A 25,070-nucleotide genomic window follows, 5' to 3' on the forward strand; every position below is an offset into this window, starting at 1 on the left:
CTAAACTCGACCCATTACAAAGGTTCATGTTCGGCCTGTTTGGGTAGACTCATTCAACCCTTGTGATTCTTTTTTTTTTCACTTTTCCAGCCTTTACGCTGTAATTTGATTTCAGCAGGCAGTTAATTTGACATAAAAGACCCTAATTTCATTCAGTTTCAAATTTTCTGTTTTTCCCTCTTCCATAGAATCCGTTGTGGACAGCCCTCAGCTCTCGCCCTTCAACTCCAAGGATCCCCTCTGCCTGTCGCCCTCCTTCCAGATGTCCACCCTCAGCCTGCCAGGCCAGGCCCCGTCGCCCCTGCAAAGCCCCATCCTGAGCGAGGTGGGCAGCAATGCCAGGCTCGAGGAGGAGGAGGAGGGCAGGAGGAAGGTACACAGCTTACATGCCACCCTTCCACCCCCTGCCTCACAATCCATATTTAAAAGAGCAGATATAACAGACTTAACCGTCCTTGTAATGTTTCATGGGATGAAAATGTTCAGTTTTCTCATGAGTTGTTCAAAACTCAATTTTATCACTTCTGTCTCTATTAGCGTTATCCTACCGACAAGGCCTACTTCATTGCCAAAGAGATTCTGACCACAGAGCGGACGTACCTCAAAGACCTCGAGGTCATCACTGTGGTGAGTTGATCATTTTTTAACTAGTGCAGTGTGCGTGGACATTGTGTGCAGAGCTTTTTATAAACAGTCTATGGTGAGGTTAGAAAACTGTTCATCCTACCTGCTTTATTTGCATGTCGGCTATTCCAGAGGTCTGTTAAGTAATTGACACAATGTTCGAACCAAGGCCTGCAATTAAAAAAAAAAATAAAAGTTGTGTACTTTTGCTCGATATAAAGCATTGCAGCAACAAAATGAATGTTAGGCTTTTACTTTGTAGAAAAATTGCCAAGCACAAAGTGTTTATATGAATGTTGTAGTTGGACATCTGCACCTGTGCTGGATGACTGTTTCAGTCTGATATGGTGAAACATAAATAATCATTATCAAAATGATCTGGCGTGCCAGATATTATTGCTGATCTGCCAGTTTTGCAGGCCGCCATTTACCTGTTGGTATATTATCCAAGGTCGTAAAAGAAGATATGTTCTACTCAGTCTTCAGACTGCTTGCTAAGCCCCTCCCCCTCATACTTCAAGACACTGTTTGCCTGTTTATTCAAATGTTATTAATATTTAACATAATTTATGTCTAAATCGCACCAAATTCAACAATGCACTTCCCTGGGCCATTAACAATACAAATGCCAAGTGTGAAGCTGATAAGATGAATGGTTCTCGATATGAGTTCTTAAGGCAAACAGCTAAATGGATAGATAGATTCTATTCTCTTCTTATTTGGATTTACCAAGACAATGTACAAACAATGTGGTTGTTGTGAGGAAAATGTTATGAAACATTATGCACTAAAGGATATATTACTAAGGATTATATTGTTCCTGTGCTGCTCCCAGTGGTTCCGCAGCGCTGTGATCAAAGAAAACGCCATGCCCGAAGGCCTGATGACCCTCCTCTTCTCCAACATCGACCCCATCTATGAGTTCCACAGAGGCTTCCTCAAGGAGTTAGACCAGAGGCTGGCTCTCTGGTAGGTGGTCCTTCACTGTTTTTATGTGTGGTAAGATCTATTCAAACTCCTCACGTCATAGTAACAAATATATAATCGCCATACCTGTGTTTCACCAGGGAGGGACGATCAAATGCTCATGTCAAAGGCGACTACCAGAGGATTGGTGATGTGATGCTGAGGAACATGTGTGCTCTGAAGGTGATTTCTTAGCTCTTGAATTAACATCACCACCTATACTCATGTTGGATTGGCAAACAGTATGTCACATATTTTATGCTCATCATCCTCAGGAGTTCACCAGCTACCTGCAGAAGCACGATGAGGTTTTGACAGAGTTGGAGAAGGCCAGCAAGAGACTGAAGAAGCTGGAAACGGTCTACAAGGAGTTCGAGCTGCAGAAGGTGTGCTACCTGCCCCTCAACACGTTCCTACTCAAGCCAATCCAGCGCCTCATGCACTACAAACTCATCCTGGAGAGACTATGCAAACACTACTCCCCTGATCACCGAGATCACGACGACTGCAAGGGTGAGTTCTCATAGATCCTGTTCAGACCTGCTATTAACATCCATCCTGAGAGATCTGATCTAAAGTGGATAGCGTTAAGCTCGCCTGTTCACACCTGGTATTAAAATCCATCTTTTTTTGGGATCGGATATCACTTCCCTACTCTATATGCAAAGTTTACAGATGTGTCTGACGTGACTGTGTTTGTCTGTGTCAGCAAGAGCAAGGGAGAGAGAGGAATCCGGATGGGCCGAATCTTGTGCATCTGATTAGTGTAGATTTTACCTATTTAAGAAAATTATCAATCATGGCCACAAACAAATCAGTATATGGACGATGAGAGGCGTACAAATATGATATTACTGTATTGGGAGATGTGAGCGGAGTAGGCGGTCCTTCAATTTTACAGAAGTATTTTGTGCATCTAAGGTCCAACATTTAATGGGAGTGATGTGTAATTGTTGATGTTAATCTGTTATGTTGAAATTGTTTTTAAAAATGTCAAATTAGATAGAATGAGTTGTGGAAAACTACATTTATACGTTATAGTCAGATAATTATGAGGCAGATATGTTACTATTTTGGATTCTGATCATTTGTCTTTCTATACAGAGGCTCTGAAGGAAGTAGCAGAGATAGCCACTCAACTCCAGACTAGTCTCATCCGGCTGGAGAATTTCCAGAAGCTGACAGAGCTGCAGAGAGACCTGATTGGTATAGAGAACTTGACGGCTCCAGGGAGGGTGAGTGCAATGACACAGAGAAGAGGGTAGGGGGCGCTGTGAAACTGGTTAAAAACTGCACATGACATCTAACAAGCTTCTCCTGTCTTCAGGAGTTCATACGAGAGGGATGTCTGTACAAGCTCACCAAGAAAGGGCTGCAGCAAAGAATGTTTTTCCTGGTTTGTACAAAAATCTAATTTAACCTTCTGCAATGATTGTAAACTTGAAAGTATCTCTTGACGTGTCTGTCGTCTTTTCAGTTCTCAGACATGCTCCTCTACACAAGTAAAGGTGTGACTGCAACCAATCAGTTCAAAGTGCACGGCCAGCTGCCCCTTCATGGCATGATAGTGAGTATTCAAGCTTTAAATATATCCTGAATTTACCTCCAGCACTCCTGCTATGACTCCGAGGACACTATTAGATGACTAGTGATACCCAGTGATGAGATGTGAGGGTGTCAACACCCAGGATTTTCAGTGTGAGCTGATCAGTGTGGCAGTGTGTTGAGAAGGAAGGGGCTGGGTCTCCTAACTGTGCATGTCTCTGCTTTACTCCTGGATGCAGCTCATAGTGCTGGATGCACCGGTAAGTCCTCTGAGCTCTGCCAGATCGGACGGAAAAACCCGACCCTCCCCATCCCCATGCTTGTGTAGACACATCACCAAAAAACACACTTAACACATGACCCAAGACTCAACTATCATCTCAGTCCTCACAGCTATCTATTGTAGTCATATAACCAATTATGTTAAGTTTCCCTCTCCAAAATTCATCCAAGTATGGACAGTGAATGAAAGGCTGAATGAAAGGACGTACATGGTTTGACTCCATATCTATGTAGCTGCTCCAGTAGAGGCTGTTTGGCAGATCTCTCTGACTTGAGACTTTCTGACTCAGTTCCCCCTCTTGTCAGTTCCTAATCTCAAACCACTGTAAACACACAAAGCTGTTCAGATCTCCATTAGAACACAGCAGCTCTTTCCTCCACCAGACTAAATGTCTCTGATTGTCTCTCTTGTGTGTAGGTGGAGGAGAGTGAGAATGAGTGGTCTGTCCCCCACTGCTTCACCATCTACTCTGCTCAGAGAACCATCGTGGTGGCTGCCAGGTGAGTTTTCTCTCCAGCCGGGTTTTCAGATGTGGCTGTCGGGAAATGTGGTCAGACATTTTCCAGAGTTTGTCTTTCACATATGCAGAACTCAGTAGGAGATTGTCTGGGTCAGACTTTTTCACAAGTAGGAAAATGTGCAGCCCATTCAGGTGAGGGGTGACGGCTGTCTAAAGCATGCAGGAGCCAGGACTTCACTGGCTCGTACATTTGCATTCTCACATAATATCTTGTGAGGAAAATGTCTGGAGTTCAGTGTATGTCTGAAAGCAGCGTTAGACTTTAACATATATACAGAAATCTGTTGTGTTTTGTGTAAATGTTGAGACAGCACTGCTAATTTGTATTGTTAATGACAGAGTAATAGAAAATACAAAGCTCAATCTAGTAGAGCCTTATGACGTATTGGCATTTAAATTTCCTGATATGCACTAATATGAAAACTTTTATTTGACAGAATAAACAATGTGTTTGGTTGTATTTGTTGTATTTTTTTATGGTTAAATTGTAAAATATGAAGCCTCAATTATATTTCTTTGTCATAAGGGGTTTGGCTGATATATCAGTATTGGAACTCTTTTCATCCCTAATATCCATATCAGTCATGTGCTCAAAATAATGAAGTGGTTTAGATAATCTGGTTAATCTGATCATGTGACTGCAGAAATTATGGACAAACGCTCAAAAATAAAACCCAGCTGTTGATGAACTAGTTTTATCCTTTAATAGTAGCCAAGCAGATTATATTATGCAATGCAGAATAAAACATTTAAATCCGACTTCGAAAGAAATGCTCTTTAATCCAGCTCCCCCTAGTGTCTGGATGAATAACTTCCTACCAACATGTGTAATTCACTGTTGTCGTTTCTTTTGTGTTTTCTATTTTCAGTTCTAAAGTGGAGATGGGGAAGTGGATTGAAGATCTGAACCTGGCTATCGACATGGCCAAGAAGTCGCATGAAAAATCCACCATCTTCTTCGATCCTGGACTCAGCGATCGCTCCAACCGTAAGATTTACCTCAATATTGTGTGTAAATGTACAGTAACCGCAAAACTGATTTTTTTGTTACACTTGTGGAAATATTTGTTCCCCCTTGGGACATACCAACCATCCAGATGTACAGTTAATCCCTTCCCTCGGCACAACTTCCTGTCCCCCCCCTCCTCCTTTCCCTCTTCCCCCACGGGCCCCTCCTCCCTCAGGGTCGTCGGACGAGGTTTCTCTGGAGCAGGAGTCCGAGGATGACATGAACTCCTCCCGGACCTCGCTGGACAAGCAGACCCATCACCGTGCCAACACAACCATGCATGTGTGCTGGCACCGCAACACCAGTGTGTCTATGTCCGATCACAGCCTGGCTGTGGAGGTACTCCTCCTCCGCCCACATTGAGACACATGCACAAACATTTTCACGCCCAAATACTCACAGACCATCACTGGTTTTACTCACACATTAATGAACATCATCAACAGTCCCATCAGCGGCTTCAAGCCAATCGGCCGTGGTCGCTCTGGTCCCCATCTTGGAAATTTTACCTTCTCTTCCTAACCCTTAACTTTCCTCCAATGTCCCTCTTCCCCCTGGTGACTGTTAATTTCCTGTGTCTGAGTTGTCTCTGTTGTTTATTGAAGTCTGCTCCGTATGCAAATTATTTTCATAATGTGCATCCACGAGAGGTTCTGTTATTTTTCCCCCTGACACTAATATTTTCACTTCACAGACCTGGAGGATTTCCTAACTGGTTTCTCTTCATCCCTTCTCTTCTTCCTCTCAAAGCTAACATGCTAACACTTGTCTCTGCACCCTCTTTTCTCTGCCTTTTCACCCTCTCAGTCTACGGCTCTCCAGCTGTTTCCCCAGAGCTCCCTCCACGCTATCTCCTGGGCCAAGGCCAAAGACCAAACACCATCACACACGTTTGCTGGTACCGAAACCAGAACCTGTCTCTTACTGATTATCTGCGCATGAATCAGGTACTAGAGTCACGGGCCACAGCAGAAAATAAGGCGACAGGGTTGATAGCAGTTAGTCGAGTATTTAAGCTCATACTTAGTGAGTTTTTTAGACATCATACATTATATTTATGGACAGATCATATTTCATCCTACACATGTCAAGAGATACAAGCTCAAAACAGACTGCAGGACTTCAACACAAATCTGAATAAATTTTTTGTAGCCCAGGGAATCGGTTTTATCTATAATGATAATAAATATAGATCACAGGTTTAGGCAAGAAACATGAGCACTCAAACATGCAGGCTCGAAACATTAAACTATCAATTTGTTTTGTTTTTAGTCATTAATAATACTTCATTGTACAAGAAAACCACAAGTGTGCAGCAGAACTAAGTTGAACATAGACCTTTAAACTGTGAAAGATGTTTACAACAGTCGTTTGGGACTCCAACTTTACTTTGACCTTCATTTTATAACAAATGTGTCTGCTCACTCGTCTTTATTGCCTTTTATTGACCTATTTTAGCAGTGATTTACTTTAGTTAGTGCAACGTTATCTTCACTGATAGAATCAATAGCAGGAGAATATAACCTGAGTTGCATTAGTGTTTATTTACATATAAACATCAGGACGAACCTTAACACCAGAACGTGTTCAATAAAAAAACTCACTCTGAGGCGATTCCTTACATTCATTATACAGGTCAGTGCAGCAATCTTTTTGGTTGTACATGTGAAATAATCTTTATAACTATAAGTGAGACATTTTATGATTTTTATCTTTTAAATTGTCCTCTTGAGTGTTTCATTTATACTAGCCTATATAGGAGTAGTATAGTATATAAAAGGAATGAAAAGCTACATTTGAAAAGGCCAAGGTCTCCATTAAAGGGAGTTCCTCTCCCCTACACAAACAGTGAATCTCCTGAAACACCTCGTCAGTCACCAGGCCGATACTTTTGGGGTCACGATGCCCCACAATTGCATAATGTTATTGGAAGGGGGGGGGGGGGCCTTAAAGAGACAGGAGCTAAAACCAAGGGCTTCACACAGAGGCTGGAAACAGGAGCTGCAGCAAAGGACAGTATGAGGACAGTGATGTGTTTTGTGAACATCGGAGCATGTAAACCATTTAAAGTAATAACACTAATTAAAAATGATCAACCTCACTATGAGCATAATGTCTGCTGAAAAGCATGATCAATGGATGAAAATAACACACTTATTAATAGGTTAACAAATCACAACCAGTCGCTCCCACACAAGCATAAATCACTGAGTGTTGTTTGGAATGTATGAACCTTTATTCCAGTCATTCAGTCACTTCTGTCTCACCCATGTTTTTTCTGCTCTGTCCACATGTATAGAACCAGCTGTCAGGGTACCTCCTGAGGAAGTTCAAGAATAGTAACGGCTGGCAGAAACTCTGGGTCGTTTTCACCAACTTCTGCTTGTTCTTCTACAAGACTCACCAGGTCAGCCCTCAAAGCTTTGCACGTACTATTTCTGCGGACCCAGTAAAAACATTTGAACTGAGGTGAGAGGGACTGTTGTTGTTTTACAGGACGACTTCCCGCTGGCCAGTCTGCCCCTGCTCGGCTACACAGTCAGCACCCCAGAAGAGTCTGATAGCATTCACAAGGAGTACGTCTTCAAGCTGCAGTTCAAGTCCCATGTTTACTTCTTCCGAGCGGAAAGCGAGTACACCTTCGAAAGGTACGAGCGCGTTCACCATTTCACCATTTACTCCATGACTCGTAGGAAGTGTCGTACACTTCACAGGGTAATTAAATAACACTGGTTTTAATGAAAGCCATTTTCAGACATGAACACAGAAGAATGACCACACAATTGAAACCAGACTTTCTCCCGAGTTTGCTCACACATGAACAACACAGGAGATTCTCCCCTTAGATGCATTCACAACAACGCAGAGATCTCTGGAGCGTTGAGGCCTGAAACAAACTCTCTCGACATCTTTGTCGGAGTCTCCTACGTGAATGGCACCGCTTTCTCATCTCGAGATATTTGTATTGTTCTTTATTTCACATTTTTGTGTCTGTTTCGGTAAGAAAGGTCATCGACACGCCCACTCGCTTGTGGTGAATCATCCAGAGGATCTCCTGCTGTGGTCTCATAAGGGCTCATTTGCACATTACCCAGAGTTTTTACTAGGAGGCTCGGGAGAACCTCCTCTCACTCTGACATTTGTCTTCTCACAAACCGCCCCTCTCCGGTGAATGTCCGGAGATTCTCCAAAGTTTAGTGCTTGTCTGAAAGCAGCTGACGCTACATTCCATTCTTCTTCACAGATGGATGGAGGTGATCAAGAGTGCTGCCAGCACCACGGGACGGATGAACCTGCTCATACCTAAAGGAGGTCCCATGGAGATGAACGGAAAATGAATCAAACACCATGTGTCCGGAGGCTGGGCCTCTACGACTCAAATAAACTCAACTCAGACTCTCTTTCAATTAACAAAGAACTGAACATTTTGACATTAACAAGATGAGACTGAAAGTTGCTGCCAGTTTTAAAGTGTTAACATTTCTCTGCTTAACTTCTCTAAAGGGCTGTGTATTTTTTTGTCTTTGATTAATGGTGTAAATGATAAAAGTTGTCTCAGTATACAGGATATAATGAAAGGGAGACTTGTACATTATGATCAAGATTTTTTTTTGTTTGTTTTTTTGCTTGTGTGACGCTCAATTGGGCTGTTCTTATAGACTGATACAACAGGAAATACTGATTTATGGGACCAAATCCAACACAAAGGGCTTAAGTTTCAGCTTTTTGAGGGACTTTTTTTCCACCTGAAGCTTTGTCTGGTTTCGGCACTGAGCGAAAGGAAACATGTTATACAGTATGTGGGAAAATGAAGGAACAGGATGTATGTGCGCTCTACTTCGGAAAAGCCAGAGGTGTGTGTGTGTGCGTGTGAAAGAGAGAGAGAGAGATGGAGGTGAGGAGAAAGTTAATGAAATGTTAAAACAGGTTTGAGACGAGAAGCCGTTCAATTCTGGGAGATTCTGTGGGAACTTATTAAATAATTCAAGCTGCTGTTGGGACAAAGACGCTTCAGACAGAGTGAACTTTTCGCAGGATTTTAAGCATCTGCCTGTATAAAGTGTCGTAGTGTGAAGTTGAGTTTTTCTTGAGGCCAGTCCACTTCAGAGGCTTTATTTGCCTGTTCATGGAAGGATGCAGCTTTTGTTTTTGAATCAATTCAAATGGGAGCTGTTCTGCTTAATACTCCTGATTAGTTAGGCAGCATTATGCCTGTGTGGTGGTACATTAATCTCAGATATAATCTTTTGTCCTGTTAATTTTTGCGTAGGGATAACAACTCGAGGAAATACTGTGCAGTGGCTGCTCTAGAGTTTACTCTAGAGGAGTGGCAGATTTTCCCTCTGAAAGCAGAAGAACATATTTTGAAGTAACTGTTCTTAGTGATTGGGTCTTTGTGTTTCTCAAATGGGAGCGGACTTATGGGAAGCAAAGGACACCAGTTATTTAGTGTGCTACATGCAATCACGGTACTATTCGGTAAATATTTTTTATGGAGACTGGAACCTTTACTCTCCGTTTGTGTGCATGTGTTGTGTGCATGTGGCTGTGTGTGTGTGTGCGTGCATGTGTCCGTGCAGAAAAGCCAACCGTGTAGTCCCACCTACACCCGCCTCCGGAACCTGTGACGGACAGTGATGATGGAGGTCATCGACGTCCTAACATTCTGTGTGTGTAAGAGACTGACTCTGTTGCACAGTTAACATTGAGTATGTTACTCCTATTTATTGTTTAGCATGTCATCAGGGCCGTGCTCCCGAGTGCCCTCGTGTAGTCTTCATGTTATACCAGTGATAACCTAACGAATAAAAGATCATTTCAGTCAGTTTGCCTCTTTTGTTTGCTGGCAGTTATAAGCAATTTCTTCACTCTGTGTGTTGTTGATTTACCAGAAAACATCTTGTATCCAGATGTCAAGCAAGTATCTGGTGGTAGACTTGTATATCTGAGGGGTTTACCTTAAGGGACTTTACACTGTGACAGTACAAGAAGAGTTTTACTGTCCGCAATACAAAAATATTGCCCTTTTTAGCCTCTAGTTAGCATCATCTTTAAAAAATAACCCCAAATATATGAATGAAAAAACTGTTCAAATATAACTTTGCAAAGATAAACAAAAAACCCAATTAACGCAGCATCTGAGAGCCGCTCATTTTTTGTCAGAAGGTGGCTTCCTTTCCCAATAACAATTTTGTTTTAACTTATTTAACAGTAAAAAGGCAACAGGCTTGGCTCTTAATTGTATTGGGTTATTTTTTACAGTATTTTCACAATTAATACTTGCTTATTGATTTGCTCCTGGTTTTGGTTTTAAACACTGCATGGCTTGTAAAACAAAATTAGTTAACTCATCACAGTGTGTTAATATGAGCACTGAAAGTTAAGTTCTTAAGTTCACCTTGTAAACATAGCAACAAGTACAGAAGGCAGTTTTTAATACAGTGTTGACAAGAAAACGTTGCTGGTGCTCCTTGAATATGCTGCGTTACTTTAAGTATAGATAATCGAGTTTGTAGTAGGACACTGCAGTCATAACAAAAAAAAATATTTTTATTCAAGATATCATTTTAAATAATCACATCACTTGTATAAAAATATAATTCTGTAATGCTTTCATCATTAAACTAAACACTTAACCACAAATCCCAATACTGTAACAGATACTCTATACATTGCAACATTTCTAATCAGACGGAGAGAGTTGTTTTACCTTTCTCACGGACTGGGAGGTTGTGTTGCAATGCGGCACAACTGGATCATGTTAAAATCTATAAAGTTTGGCAGAGGTGCTGCACAAATTCAGTGATCTGTGCCGCAACAAATAAGCACTTAAACAAGAGCTTACATCAGGTGATTAATGTGATTCACTGTTTTCTACTGCAGATGCAACGTCAGCATTTTGCATTCTAAGGAAAAAACTCTGTTACACACTGAAACTTGTGTAAAATAACACTGAGCTGCAGCAACAGTGAAATACTGTAACACCTCAACTGATACAGCGAAAATTGATTTTCTATTGTACCCTGTTGTAGAGGTTAAAATGCTGGAAAGTAAGAGAAAATGTGTCCAGTTAATAGCCTCTCTCATTGAGCCTTTTCTGAGATTAAGTTGTCAGCTGGATTTTATTAGCAGGGTTGAGCAGTCGCACACAAAGCAGGGCATTCCTCAGGCATGTCCAAACAACGAGAGCACTGGGTGGGGTGGCTTCCCCAGAACTGCCAATATCGCACGTCTGCCAAGGATATCTGCTCAAACACTTTTCTGTCAGGGAGTGGAGAAGGTGTGTTCTCTCATTACTGTCTGCTGCTGTGATGTTTGGCTTTCAAAACAACTGTTGCACACAACATTTGCTCCTTTCCCTTTATGTAATGGGAAAAGTGAAAAGAGCTACTTCATGATCTGCTTATGAAATAGGTTGCATTCAGAACTGAGATGAAGGAAAGTGTTGGTTTCCTTACAACGGCTCGATCTAATCACCACTAGAGGGTTAGGGTTAGGGTTAAATCCCGGCAGCCTAGCTTAGCATAGAGAGTGGAAACAGAACTAGCTATCAGGGCACCCTGACTACATACACTACTACACAACAAACACTCATCAATGTGTTGTATCTCATCTGTTTAACTGTGCTAGCTGTTTCCGTGTTTCTTGTCCTTATGCTAAGTCGAGCTAACTGGCTGCTGGTGTTTTAACACGTTATAGGGGTTATACCGTGCAACTAAATTTACATTTGCTGCCAAAATAGTGTACATTTTAAGTCCGATGTTGAATGCTGGACGTATGATAGAATGAGCAGCAGGCTTTACATGTATCTCATAATGCTTAACACAGGCCAGAGCTTTGCAGACGTTATAAAACCACTCACTGACTCACAGCCATTTATTAGTCACTCTCTCTGAGCTTCCGTCTGCCTGAGAGAATAACCCTGATGAGGTCACAGTGATGTAAGCAGACTCATCTGTGTCACACCCACTGCAGGTCACTAGTCAAGGAGAGACCAATGAACACATGTTATTTCAGGTAAGCTCATATATGTATGTTCAAACTGAGTTTCCAGTGAATTTCATAAACTGGAGGTGGGGTGACACACATGCTAAGGAGAAACCTCACACTGTTTTCATTGTGGGAAAACATGCAGGCAGGAAACCGTTTCTGAAACGAAACTGGGACACTTGTTTTTCTGAGGATTTTCTGGAATCCCTTGAAGGTTTTCCATTGAAAAGGAAAGGTAATCCCACAACAGATTTCTGAATGACGACACGTTCGGCTTTTTGGTCTGATGAGTCCGAGCAACCCCCTTCCATCCAAAAGAAACATTTAAATCAATAAGGCAAATATAAAAAAAATGTGAACATTTTGTAAAAACGTGATTAAATTTTGATATTTTTCCATGTCTATATCCTCATGTCCAAGGGATTCTCTACATGAGGGTTTATATTTAGAAAAAGTTTTGATATTATTTGATATAATTTAGCTTACAGAAAGTCTATATCTCATTATTGAGGGTGCAAAGGTTATGTCCTTGGTATTTCCCTTGGGACATGGGGGCCTAAAGTGAATTTATCATTTTATAACTTTTAACATATATATACACTACCGTTCAAAAGTTTGGGGTCACTTAGAAATGTCCTTTCTTTTTAAGAAAAGCACTGTTTTTTTCAATGAAGATACCATTAAATTAATCAGAAATACACTCTATACATTGTTAATGTGGTAAATGACTATTCTAGGTGGAAACGTCTGGTTTTAATGAAATATCTCCATAGGTGTATAGAGGCCCATTTCCAACAACTATCACTCCAGTGTTCTAATGGTACATTGTGTTTGCTAATCGCCTTAGAAGACTAATGGATGATTAGAAAACCCTTGAACACCCTTGTGCAATTATGTTAGCACAGCTGAAAACTGTTTTGCTGGTGAGAGAAGCTATAAAACTGGCCTTCCTTTGAGCTAGTTGAGTATCTGGAGCGTCACATCTGTGGGTTCGATTATACTCTCAAAATGGCCAGAAAAAGAGAACTTTCATGTGAAACTCGCCAGTTTATTCTTGTTCTTAGAAATGAAGGCTATTCCATGCGAGAAATTGCGAAGAAACTGAAAATTTCCTACAACGGTGTGTACTACTCCCTTCAGAGAACAGCACAAACGGGCTCTAACCAGAGTAGAAAGAGAAGTGGGAGGCCCCGGTGCACAACTCAGCAAGAAGACAAGTATATTAGAGTCTCTAGTTTGAGAGACGCCTCACAGGTCCTCAACTGGCAGCTTCTTTAAATGGTACCCGCAAAACGCCAGTGTCAACGTCTACAGTGAAGAGGCGACTCCGGGATGCTGGCCTTCTAGGCAGAGTGGCAAAGAAAAAGCCATATCTGAGACTGGCCAATAAAAAGAAAAGATTGATATGGGCAAAAGAACACAGACATTGGACAGAGGAAGATTGGAAAAAAGTGTTATGGACAGACGAATCAAAGTTTGAGGTGTTTGGATCACACAGAAGAACATTTGTGAGACGCAGAACAGGTGAAAAGATGCTGGAAGAGTGCCTGACGCCATCTGTCAAGCATGGTGGAGGTAATGTGATGGTCTGGGGCTGCTTTGGTGCTGGTAAAGTGGGAGATTTGTACAAGGTAAAAGGGATTTTAAATAAGGAAGGCTATCACTCCATTTTGCAACGCCATGCCATACCCTGTGGACAGCGCTTGATTGGAGCCAATTTCCTCCTACAACAGGACAATGACCCAAAGCACACCTCCAAATTATGCAAGAACTATTTAGGGAAGAAGCAGGCAGCTGGTATGCTGGCTGTAATGGAGTAGCCAGCGCAGTCACCAGATCTCAACCCCATTGAGCTGTTGTGGGAGCAGCTTGACCGTATGGTACGCAAGAAGTGCCCATCAAGCCAATCCAACTTGTGGGAGGTGCTTCAGGAAGCGTGGGGTGAAAGTTCTACAGATTACCTCAACAAATTAACAGCTAGAATGCCAAAGGTCTGCAATGCTGTAATTGCTGCAAATGGAGCATTCTTTGACGAAAGCAAAATTTGAAGAACAAAATTAATATTTCAAATAAAAATCATTATTTCTAACCTTGTCAACGTCTTGACTATATTTTCTATTCATTTTGCAACTCATTTGATAAATAAAAGTGTGAGTTTTCATGGAAAACACGAAATTGTCTGGGTGACCCCAAACTTTTGAACGGTAGTGTATATATATGAGCTTGATCCATACCAGGGTCTACAAGTCAGTATGTATCTCATTCTCTGATGGTTTAATTTTGACCATTGTTTTTTTGTTTTTTTTTGACTCACAAGTCCCCAAATTTTACAGAGGAGCAATAGTAACTTGTTGGAGTAACCATTTCAACCAAAAGGACTTCATTTCCTGCCAGATCTTTATTTATTTACAGTTTTTCAGTTCAGCTTAGTTTATTTCGGTCCACAAAATATAATTTAAGGAGGATTTGTGACCAAAAAGCGAGACAATATGTTCAAAAAAATAAATAAAGGAGAAAAGAAGATGAGAATGCAACTTGCAACCCATTAGCCCCTAAAATGTATTAAATCAAACAGAAAATATAAAAAAAATCGATTTTTAAACATTGTGTATTTGTAATTCATCTTGTTATAAAAAAGTGAGCGACACACTTATCACTTATTGAAAAAGTATCTTCAAAGTTGGTGGCGTTTCACATTGTCTTATTTTCTCTTTTCAATCATTTTGTCATGTGTTGTTCATTCAGCAACCATCAGAAGGTTTGTTGTACTGGATGTGCTTGTTAGTTCCCATTTGTTGAACATTTCACATCCACAGAATCTTTACTTTTCAGCCTTTACAAGCCTGCTCAGCATGATTTCGACAGATCCGTGTGAGTTGAGCACCAGTGGTGGTGTTGTGCATGCACACCTTTATCAAACGTAATAAACCAGTTATTGGAATGTGTTTGTTGCTGTGATGGGAGCGGGGGGGCGGGGCTTGCCTGCTTATCTCCGCCTGTGGGCTCCACAATAAGTGCCCTTAGAAGGAAAGCCTGTCACACTATAAACTGGAGAGCTTTTTTGTCCTGCTCCTGGAGAAGCAGTAAATCGTCAGATCAGTAAAGTCAGCGATCAAATCCACTTTTCCGCCCAGTGACAGGTCAACGTGGAGCCAGTGTAGGATGCTGGTGGAGTCACAGGGCTTCTTATAGCCTCTCCACTCTCTGGTAAGGTTTATTGTCCTCAGACATGTATCATAAGAGAGAACAGACGCACTATGGGTTCATATATAACTCTGGCCTGGTGTTGAACTTTCTACCTCTGCAGCCTGTGCTTTACATAACCTGCAGCTCCCTCCAGGCGATCGGACAACACCCACTAACTAATCCGCCTGTTTGTTATGCAGGATCATCTCTTCATATCCTCCAGAAGAGCAGTTGGAGGTCGAGCGCCGCTGGGAGCCGTGGCCGCGGTGTGAGCCGGTGGAGCCCGGGAGGCGAGCAGCTGCTCCGCGGCGGAGGAGCCGGGCATGGAGATGTTGCGCCGCTCCTCTGTGTTCGCTGCGGAGGTGTTCGACCGCTCGCTCACCGAAAAGGAGCTGGTGTCCCAGGCCAAAGCGCTGTGCAGGGACTACATCCATTCCAGGCTGAACCGTGCCGGCATAGGCTGGTCCAACCCCGACCACGGGCGGGCTGCATCAGGCGGGACGCAGGGGGAGACGTCGACGGTCCTGCTGTGGCTGGGTGAGTCTGCCATCAGATCGTTTTAACTTCATCATAAAGTACATTTATATAGTTACAGAGTCAAAGGCACATACAAATGTAAAGACAAAATATTTCTGTATACACGAAGTCTATATCTCATTATTGAGGGTGCAAAGGTCATGTCCTTGGTATTTCCTTTGGGACATGGGGGCCTAAAGTGAATTTAACATTTTATGACTTTTAACATTTTTATATGGTAGGGGTTTAAAAAACAGATGCCAAGATAGTTCGGCGTGTTGACCACTTATATGTCAGGAAAATGCAAATAAATACATGAGTAACTTAGACCTGGTGGAAAAGATCTTATAGATAGATGGATGGGTAGCTGGATGGACTTTATTAATCCTAAACAAATTCCTGTTACTGCAGCAAGGTATTCGTCTCATAACACAATAAACTAAAAGCTAAATTATATCAAATAATATCAAAACTTTTTCTAAATATAAACCCTCATGTAGAGAATCCCTGGGACATGAGGATATAGACATGGAAAAATATCCAAATTTAATCACGTTTTTACAAAATGTTCACATTTCTTTATATTTGCCTTATTGATTTAAATGTTTCTTTTGGATGGAAGGGGGTTGGTCGGACTCATCAGCCGAACGTGTCATCATTCAGAAATCTGTTCATTTTCAATGGAAAACCTCCAAGTGATTCCAGGGAAAAACAAGTGTCCCGGTTTCATTTCAGAAACGGCTTCCTGCCTGGATGTTTTCCCACAATGAAAACAGTGTGAGGTTTCTCCTTAGCATGTGTGTCACCCCACCTCCAGTTTATGAAATTCACTGGAAACTCAGTTTGAACTGGGCGGTTTACTTTTAATGGAAACACATCTGGAAAGAGAACTTGGGTCCAAAACAAGAGTGTTGGCAAACCTCTGAGCCTAAGATCAATAGCAGGTAGTGAATCAATTTCTTCAGGGCTTTGTTCCCATTAAAGTCTACTGAGTCACAAAGTAAAGATTAACAGTTTATGAATTAAGATTGAATGTGAAATGAGTGCTCTTGTTCCCTTTCTTGCCGATCATTAGAATAAAAGATGGATATCGCTCTCGTGTCTGCACAGTAAATCTGTAGCTGGAGCCACTTAGCTTAGCACAAAGATCGGCAAAAGCCAAGTTAACCTGACTCTGTCCAAATGGACTAAATCCACCTTCCAGATCCTTTAAAGTTTACTAGTAAACAAATCAATTTACAATTTAAAACAGTTTTTAGAAAATTTATTTATTGAAATCTTGAATTGAACATTGAACTCCGTATGTTTCTGGCCAGGTGACGAGTTGGAATACCTTCGACCCAACGTTTATCGTAATGTAGCGCGACAGCTGAACATCACAGTGGCTTCGGAGAGCGTGGTGTCGGACGCATTCCTGGCTGTGGCTAAAGACATTTTCTCTACAGGTACGTCTTCGTCAGAATCTATTTCCATTGCACATCAACCCGATTATGGAGAAACATCCTCCTGCAGAGTTGGAGAGCCCCCACTGTGATGCTTAAAGATGTTCACTATTGTGCCACCAGTGTATTTATATCTCTATCATAGATGCTGACGTTTATTTTCAGCCTAGATGATGTTAATAGCAATACTAGATCTTCAGTTTGCTTCTCTTAGTGGGACAGGAACTTGCGCATTTTGGTAGCTTGCGTTGCTCGTGCATGCGGTAACACACTGGCTCTGGCTCATGCATGCATAGGTCTAAAACGGTGGGGGGCAGGGGGTCTCTGGGTTTGCAGGTTGATGATATTGCATGTATGCCTGCATGATAGTTTGTTATCATGTTCAACTCTGACCCTCACACACTTGAAAGTAAGGGAAGATTTATCCTTTTAGGGAAGTTTATTGGGAAGGAGGACCTGGAGAGCAAATACAATAAAGATGTTGAATGTTCAGAGTACTTATGCTACTCCCCCCTTTAATGCTTTTTCATTGAATTAACTTTAATCTCTCTCACCTAAAATAAACTCGTTTCAGGCTAGTTTTCCATGTAAACACTTCTAAAGTAGGCTGACCACAGGATCCTTAGTCAGAAACAGTGTGGTGCTGTCATTATCCCCTCCAGGAAAGGAAACCGAGGAAAACATTCAGTCCATATTAGGTTAAGATGATTGTTTCAGACAGTTTGGACCCCACCCTGGGAGTTCAGTCATGAATCTCTGCCAGTTTAATCCTCGGGGAATGCAACAAAGCAATCTGCCGCTTAGGTGATAAAGAATTAACTGCAAAAATCTGGTTTGTCTGGTCCTTAGTGTGAGCAGAGTTGCTTAGGCATTGACATCACACATATCAATCAGAGTACCTTAATCCAAACACACTCTTATGGTTATAATTATGACTGGGCTGTTTATTTAGGGATTTACATGGGAAACACATTTTGGGTTGAGTTTCAGTTTACAGGTTTATAAAGCAGCCTTCCATTATAACAGTTTAAATATGCACAGACAGTAGAGCTGAGGGCCGACACTATTCACTGTCAAGAGGAAGTCATGGGCAGCAGTAGATTATGACCACAAACTTGTCTTATGTGTATGAGCTTAGTCACAGATGTAAGGCTGCTTTCCACAATGTGCTGATAAACTACAGCTAAAACACCATGTGTGTTACGAGATGAGATGTCTCCTTTGAAACCTTTATCTTTAAAGATATTTTTATATTAACAGTGGATTATCTATCTATTGATCCATCCATCTATCTATCCATCTATCCATCTATCCATCTATCTATCTATCTATCTATCTATCTATCTATCTATCTATCTATCTATCTATCTATCTATCTATCTATCTATCTATCTATCTATCTGTCTATCTATCTGTCTGTCTGTCTGTCTGTCTGTCTGTCTGTCTATCTATCTATCTATCTATCTATCTATCTATTACCCACCTGCCCGTTGGTCCATCCATCATCCATTCTGTTTTTCTTTCTTGCTTACAATTCTATTTTGTTTTATTTATCTCTAAGTTAGCCACTAGTGAAAAATGTTGTGGGCTTCAGCTGAAAATTTGAACATCAGATATTCTTTTTTCAAGTTTGTTTCTCACAAACCTCCCAAATGAGGAAAGTTTTAATTTTGTCAACTTCAATTGAGTTCACAAAAACTGAAAAAAGATCTTGCCTTCTTCAGGGAATGAGAAATTGGTTTACTTCCTGCTTACCTGCAGTAGTTGAAATGAACGAAGCATTGAAATTTAATACAAACAATTCCTGCACAAATCCTGTGTCTGTTCAAAGGCACTGTTGGAAGAGACTGTGTTACTAAACGCTCTGATGCTTTAGGAAGTAGTTCTTAATATTGTCTCCAGAATGGTGAGAAAGAGGAACGTAGCAAAGGAAGGTTGATCTGAGGTTCACTCTGAAGCAACATAATGACCTAAAACATTAGAAGAAAAAAGAAGCAGACAGAGGCTTCACATGATGTAGAGCAGCACAGTCTCCAGACTTAAACATCATGGACAGACGTAAAGTAGACAGACGAAAGCAAAGCAAACTACAAGTGCAACAAATTTGTGGAAACTTTTGCAGCAGTGTGGGGACGAAAAGGGTTTGAGTTACAACCGTCTTCGGCTGCTGAATAATATTCCTTCATACTTAAGTGTTCATGCTTTGTCTTCTACTGCCTTGATGATTACAATTGCGTAGCTTTAACTCACCAAATAATTGAGACACACGGCACACAGTGTACCATCCTTACAAGATTAGACCATTTAAGAGAAACATGAGATTCTAGGAATTAATCAGCCGGCAGTTACAGAAGATGGATGGTGCTCAGGCTCACTTTGTATGTACAGGACATATAAACAGTGCAGAAACAGTCTGAAGCTTTGACTGTAAATGGTGCGGTGGCAGAAAGCTTTACTCAACATGTGGACCACGTTGGAAAAATGATCTGCTCACTTATCAAGTGAGGCGTACTGCCTGACTGCCGCTCTCAGCCCTGTGTTTGGCTTTTCTTCTTTTGTGGTGCAGACAGGCACGCAGGCCTAATGCTGCTGCTGCTGCTGCTGTGGTTTTAGAGTTTCCTCATCCATCTTTGAAGAGAGCTGCTGACACAGACGTTTGCTGCCCTGTAACCTGCCCCACGTATACTCAGAAAAGAGCACACATTCCACTTCATAGCAGGACATCAATTAGCATGCATAAATACTTATGTAATTTGTTTTTTTTTATTACTTATGTGTCTTTGTCAGGTATTACTTGGGGAAAGGTGATTTCTTTGTACGCCGTAGCAGGGGCCTTGGCGATTGATTGTGTACACCACGGTCATCCGGCCATGATCCAAACCATCGTCGACTCCATGGGAGAGTTTGTCCGCAAGCATCTGACCTCCTGGTTAAAAAGGAAAGGGGGCTGGGTAAGGGATCTTTTTTTTTACCTAACTACTTTTTGTGCAGCTGTTTGAGTGTACATTATGTGAATGTTGCTGACGATGCAACTCTAAGGCCTTTTCATTTTATGATGGTAAACTGGCAGTGTGTGTGTGTTCCTGTTATTGCTTGCATACCCTGCTGTGGTTGTTGTGGCCACATCTTAAAGGTCCACTGTGTACGATTTAGGGGAAAGGGATCTATTGGCAGAAATTGAATATAAAATAATCCTAGTGATGTTTTCATTAGTGTGTTTCATCTAAATTGTACAAACTGTTGTTTTCTTTACCCTAGAATGGCCCTTATAGTTAAATACTTTATATTTACATCGGGAGCGGGTCCTCTCTATTGGGGACGCCATGTTTTTTACAGTAGCCCAGACTGGACAAACTAAACACCTTTGAGTTTTTATTTCCAACTGAAGGCTACATGTTCTTTCATGTTTGGAAGGGGATAGTGAGGTGAGGGGTATTTAGCTGCAACATGCAACTTAACCACGAGATGTTACTAAATTCTACACACTGAACCTTTAAATCATTAAGCCCACTGGCATGTTTTCCAAGTCCCAACATGGGTAGTACAGGAATATTATACTGGGACTGAAATGATAAAGTATGGTAGGCAACGCTGAGATTATTTAAATATCTGAAAACTACTGCAACTAACATTTATTTTTATTATAAATAAATCTGCTGATTGTGATATTATTCATTTTAGTATAGTCAGCAGGTCAAGAATATCACAAAATAATGAAGGATTTCTATCATGATTTTCCAAAGTCTATAAGTAACATGTTCAAATTCCTCTTTTTTTTTTATTTATAATTTACAAATTTACAAAGGTTTAACAGTCCCATTTTGTAGAGAGTGAGATTTCCATGTGTTCTTTGATTATAATTCAGCATTAGGTGCTGTATAAATACTGTGAAAGTGTCAAAGAGCTCAATCTATGTGAAAATGCACACAGCCAATATTAAAAATCTGCATTTTAAAGATATAATATGTAACAATTCTTCATTAAAATGTTTATAAATGACTAGACCTATGTTATATGTGTTGTTGTTGACTTGTGTACTTACATTATCCAAAAATATTTCCAACAATGTTCAAAGGATTCCCCAATCTCATTCAAGGTAACAGGATGTTTAATTTTGTTCGCCATTTAATTGCATCATATACACTTTACCTGTGGCTTTGCTGCTATAACTTCCGGGGGCATACGATGTATGCAGAGGAAAAACACGCCGCTAGCCAGTTAGCCAGTCAACTGTCTGTTCCTTTCACTGTTTGCATCGGTCAATCATAACTAAGATCCAAATGCAAATGGGACCTGAGCCACCCAAGATGGTTATGGGACACGAAATGTGTCCCATGCTTTTTCACAACAATCAAATTAGGTCTTTAGTTATTGTTTTGATTGAGAGACCCCTGGTGGTAGAAGTTACATATTGTACATTTAAAATGAGATTCCGGATCTGTTACTTCGTGATGTCACAACTGTACAGTCAGCACCCGCAGCCATGCCCTCAGCACGGTCCACCGATGCACCGATCCCCTATCCAAACTTGTAGGGTGCTTTCTTTGAGCGTTTACCTGAAATCTGCTTTATTTTATTCAATCTTATTTAGGACTTTAATTTGTGTTTTATTTGGCTTCTCCAATTTAGACTCATCATACTAAGGAAAGACACATCTGGCATGAATTGAGTAGTCTGGTAATTTTGGGTGGAGGGGGTTTAAAAAATGACACAAATACACATAAACTGGAGCCACTGCATCAGAGATAAAATCCTGCAGAAACAAATGAGTGAAACTCAGCCACAAGAAGTAACAAGGCCTGGCAACGTGCCTCTGCCTGTGCTCTGCTCTGCTCTGCTGGAAAGAGCAGGACAACTGAACAAATGAACGCCCTTGTACCCAGAATCACGGCAGCCCAGGCCGCTGCGTGTTGAGAATAAGTGGAGTGTGACAAAATGAAGAGCAATGCATTGTATAACTGACCTCATAAGCACAAATGAGGGAGCTGTTTCTCACAGCTGCACTCCGAGCTCCAACTGTCAGATTTCTACGCTGGGAGATGACGTCAGCATTTAGGAAAACTTCCTAACATTTAGTGATGAATGTGAAGAGTGTTTATTGTCAGGATGACAAACTACATTATGTGGTGTTTAATTATCTCTATATGTGTTATAGTTACAATACATACAGGGAGTATTGAGACCCCTTCACTTTCTTCACATTTTGGAATGATGCAGCCTTGTGCTAGTAACGTCATTTACAGTATGCAGACCCTTTACCCGGTGCTAAGTTGAAGTACCTTTGGCAGCGATATCAGCCTCCAGTCTTCTTGTGTAGGATGTGACATTGCACACCTGGATTTGGGGATTGTCTATCATTCTTCAGTTTGGATGGATGACTGTCAGACTTTCTCTGGTCTCTCCAGAGATGTTTGATTGGGTTCAAGTCGGGGCTCGGGCTGGGCCACAGGACGTTCACGGACTTGTCCATCCTGTGTTGTCTTTGCCGTGTGCTTATGGTCATTGTCTTGTTGAAAGATGAACCTTTTGACGCAGTCTGAGACCCTGGACTCCAGTCACTGTGTAGAAACATCTCAAAGATGATGAAGAGAAATTGGAGGAATCTGAATACAAATGTCATAGAAGAGTGTGAATAATGAAATCAATGTGATAATTCATTTTTTCCTTTTTAACAAATTTTGAAAAAATGTAATTTCTGTTTTACTGGCTCCACGTCGGCAATTACGTACGTGATATCTCAAGATTGTCTGGAGGGAAGTTGTTCAAATTTGGTACAAATATTCACTTGGACGGGAAAGGATTAGATTTTGGTTCTCAAAGTTCATGGTGAACTCATATGAGTCTAGAAAGAAAAAAGTATGTAGACTGACATTGCACTAGTTGGCGGAGGCATACAAATGCAGGGTGGTAATTCTAGTTCATCATGGGTTATTGATTGTACACTGATAAGGGAGAAATTAATAATAAAAGACTGGGACATGAAAGTATCTGTGTAAGCTGTTACTCTCATGATCTGAGGGAGATGACCTGTGTTTGCTTATAAACTATTTCAATGTGGAGGTTGCCTGCATAATGTCATGGGTGTATAATGGGCTGTTTGACTTTATATATTATCAACATTACTAACTGATGCAGCCAAGCTTGCTTTGAGCGTGGTAGTCTTGATATGAGAGATGATTGTACATAGCACTTCTTCTACAACAGTGTGTTGTGATAGTATCTAACTAATTAACTTCATTAGTGCAGGATTTCTTTTAACTGAAACTTCTGTCTCTTCTGTTTGCGTGTTGGTTTTGTGTACATTTGTTTTCTGTAAAACACAATCGAAAAATGAATTATAAAAGAAAAGGCTGCAACGTTACGTGATAAAAGTGAAGGGGTCAAATTTCCTGAATGTATATAAGTAGATTGTTGGAGTGATCATCACTGAGATTATAGTGCAGGCCTTTGAAATCACATATTTGTGGGTAGATTGTTCGTCTTGTCTCAGCATCGTGTCAAATCAACAACAACCGGATCTAAACCGCTGTAAAAACACACGTTAACAGATTTCCTTCTGATGTTCTGTCTTGTTTTATGTAAGAGTGAGACTCTGTGGGCCATGACTCAGTGTCCTCTCTGCTGTTACAGGTGGATGTCACGAAATGCGTGGTGAACACTGACGCCAGCTTCCGCTCTCATTGGCTGGTGACTGCTGCCTGCACCTTTGGACACTATCTGAAAGCCATCGTGTTGTACCTCCTCAGGGAGAAGTGAAAGACTGACCAGCACTGCGCACCACCAGCACCACTCCACTGAAGCATCCACTGCTTTGGAATATGTTTACACTCGTTTGCACTGAGCCTACATTAATGAACACTTGTCCCCTCACAGACAATGGACTCTCCCAGCTTCTTCCGCTTCCTTGTGTCTATTTATTATTATATACAGTTACATAGTATATTGGCACACATTTGATGTGAATGTATAAAATCACCCACTGTTAATGTTTGTAACTTTTAATTTTTCCACAAACAGCAGAACTGGCTTTTTGGGGGTTTTGGCTGCCCCCAGTGGGGAAAATGTTAACTACTTTTTTTGGACTCTTCTCACCTAGACGGTATTAACAGGTCAACAGACTAATGCATGTTAGATAAATGGAGTATACATCCTATTGTCCCCTAACCAAGGGACTGTATGAATATTTTTGGGGGGACTGGGTTCAGAAAAGGGGAAAAGGTTTTTGGAACTTTTTTCTCACTGCAGATTTATATTTTGTTACAGCATGACCATCAACAATCCTGTTTCTATTTCAGGGTTTTATTTGTCTCATCACAATAGCTAGTATCTAGCGGGAGCAACAAATCAGCCTGGAGAAAACTATATTTAGAGATATCCCTTGTCTCGACCAAGTTGTTCCTTTACTTAATCTTTTTATCACAACTGAAAAGAAGATTGCGTCATAAAGAGTCTGTAGTAACATAATATAATATATATTGTGCAGAATAACATATAGCTTTATATTTTACTAATTGGAAAAAGAACAACACATTTTGACTTGGCGCTGATTATCTTATGAATGTTTAACTGAAATAAAACTTTAATTATGCTTTTTCAAAACTTCCACTAAAAGATGTAGCCCCCTTCTCCAGTCCCAGATTAGTCAGATGAATTAAGTCTACAACTTCTACACAATGCATTTTAAACAGTACTGTACATTCAATGCAATAATTCCTCCCTCTATTCCTTTGTTCACTGTGAGGCAGTGTGTTATATTGCTGTACTGTGATAGTAAAGTTACAGTGTGTTTTCTCTGAGTTAGAGCACTTTGATAACATTTCAGTGTGTTAGTAGAATTTATTCCATGAATAATTTCACTTTTATATGGCATGTATGTAAGACTATTTTATGTAGAATATAAGTGAGTCGTTTGCAACTGTAAATATTAACATTAATAAATAAATTGTTTTTACAACTCTCTGTCAGGTCTAAGTTGTGAATGTCAGAAAG

The 25,070-nt window shown here is 40.9% G+C and overlaps 2 protein-coding genes across 6 annotated transcripts in view; both read left to right on the forward strand.

Moving 5' to 3' along the window:
* The window catches only part of farp2 (FERM, RhoGEF and pleckstrin domain protein 2), a 32,503-nt gene extending 23,259 nt beyond the window's left edge, over window positions 1–9,244 (forward strand). The window contains exons 14-28 of one of the 4 annotated variants that reach the window (XM_034583203.1): window positions 189–373; window positions 538–627; window positions 1,460–1,593; window positions 1,692–1,773; window positions 1,866–2,103; window positions 2,695–2,825; window positions 2,918–2,986; window positions 3,068–3,157; window positions 3,375–3,395; window positions 3,836–3,918; window positions 4,808–4,926; window positions 5,123–5,286; window positions 7,247–7,354; window positions 7,444–7,595; window positions 8,192–9,244. In XM_034583203.1, the coding sequence (XP_034439094.1) occupies window positions 189–373; window positions 538–627; window positions 1,460–1,593; window positions 1,692–1,773; window positions 1,866–2,103; window positions 2,695–2,825; window positions 2,918–2,986; window positions 3,068–3,157; window positions 3,375–3,395; window positions 3,836–3,918; window positions 4,808–4,926; window positions 5,123–5,286; window positions 7,247–7,354; window positions 7,444–7,595; window positions 8,192–8,285 (1,760 nt within the window). In that variant the 3' untranslated portion in view covers window positions 8,286–9,244. The remainder of the gene's footprint in view (window positions 1–188; window positions 374–537; window positions 628–1,459; window positions 1,594–1,691; window positions 1,774–1,865; window positions 2,104–2,694; window positions 2,826–2,917; window positions 2,987–3,067; window positions 3,158–3,374; window positions 3,396–3,835; window positions 3,919–4,807; window positions 4,927–5,122; window positions 5,287–7,246; window positions 7,355–7,443; window positions 7,596–8,191) is intronic. The other 3 variants (XM_034583206.1, XM_034583204.1, XM_034583207.1) reach the window with 3 other exon arrangements.
* A 5,706-nt stretch (window positions 9,245–14,950) lies between these two features.
* boka (BCL2 family apoptosis regulator BOK a) lies at window positions 14,951–25,040 on the forward strand. 2 transcript variants are annotated; one of them, XM_034583215.1, is made up of 5 exons: window positions 14,951–15,149; window positions 15,347–15,660; window positions 16,956–17,084; window positions 19,869–20,032; window positions 23,712–25,040. In XM_034583215.1, exons 2-5 carry the CDS (start codon window positions 15,447–15,449, stop codon window positions 23,835–23,837), a joined length of 633 nt encoding a protein of 210 aa, XP_034439106.1. In that variant the 5' UTR covers window positions 14,951–15,149; window positions 15,347–15,446; the 3' UTR covers window positions 23,838–25,040. The 2 variants fall into 2 exon arrangements, with proteins under 2 accessions (XP_034439106.1, XP_034439105.1); XM_034583214.1 differs by having other exon boundaries at window positions 14,952–15,144; window positions 15,324–15,660.
* Window positions 25,041–25,070: the final 30 nt, after the last annotated feature.

Source organism: Hippoglossus hippoglossus, chromosome 4 (assembly GCF_009819705.1).
Source record: "Hippoglossus hippoglossus isolate fHipHip1 chromosome 4, fHipHip1.pri, whole genome shotgun sequence".
Lineage (NCBI taxonomy): Eukaryota > Metazoa > Chordata > Actinopteri > Pleuronectiformes > Pleuronectidae > Hippoglossus > Hippoglossus hippoglossus.

Coding starts and splice junctions, on each gene's coding strand:
- boka (XM_034583215.1), top strand. CDS start 15,447: ATGGAGATGTTGCGCCGCTCCTCTGTGTTCGCTGCGGAGGTGTTCGAC. Junction 17,085..19,868: donor TAAAGACATTTTCTCTACAG/GTACGTCTTCGT, acceptor TGTCTTTGTCAG/GTATTACTTGGGGAAAGGTG. Junction 20,033..23,711: donor TAAAAAGGAAAGGGGGCTGG/GTAAGGGATCTT, acceptor CTGCTGTTACAG/GTGGATGTCACGAAATGCGT.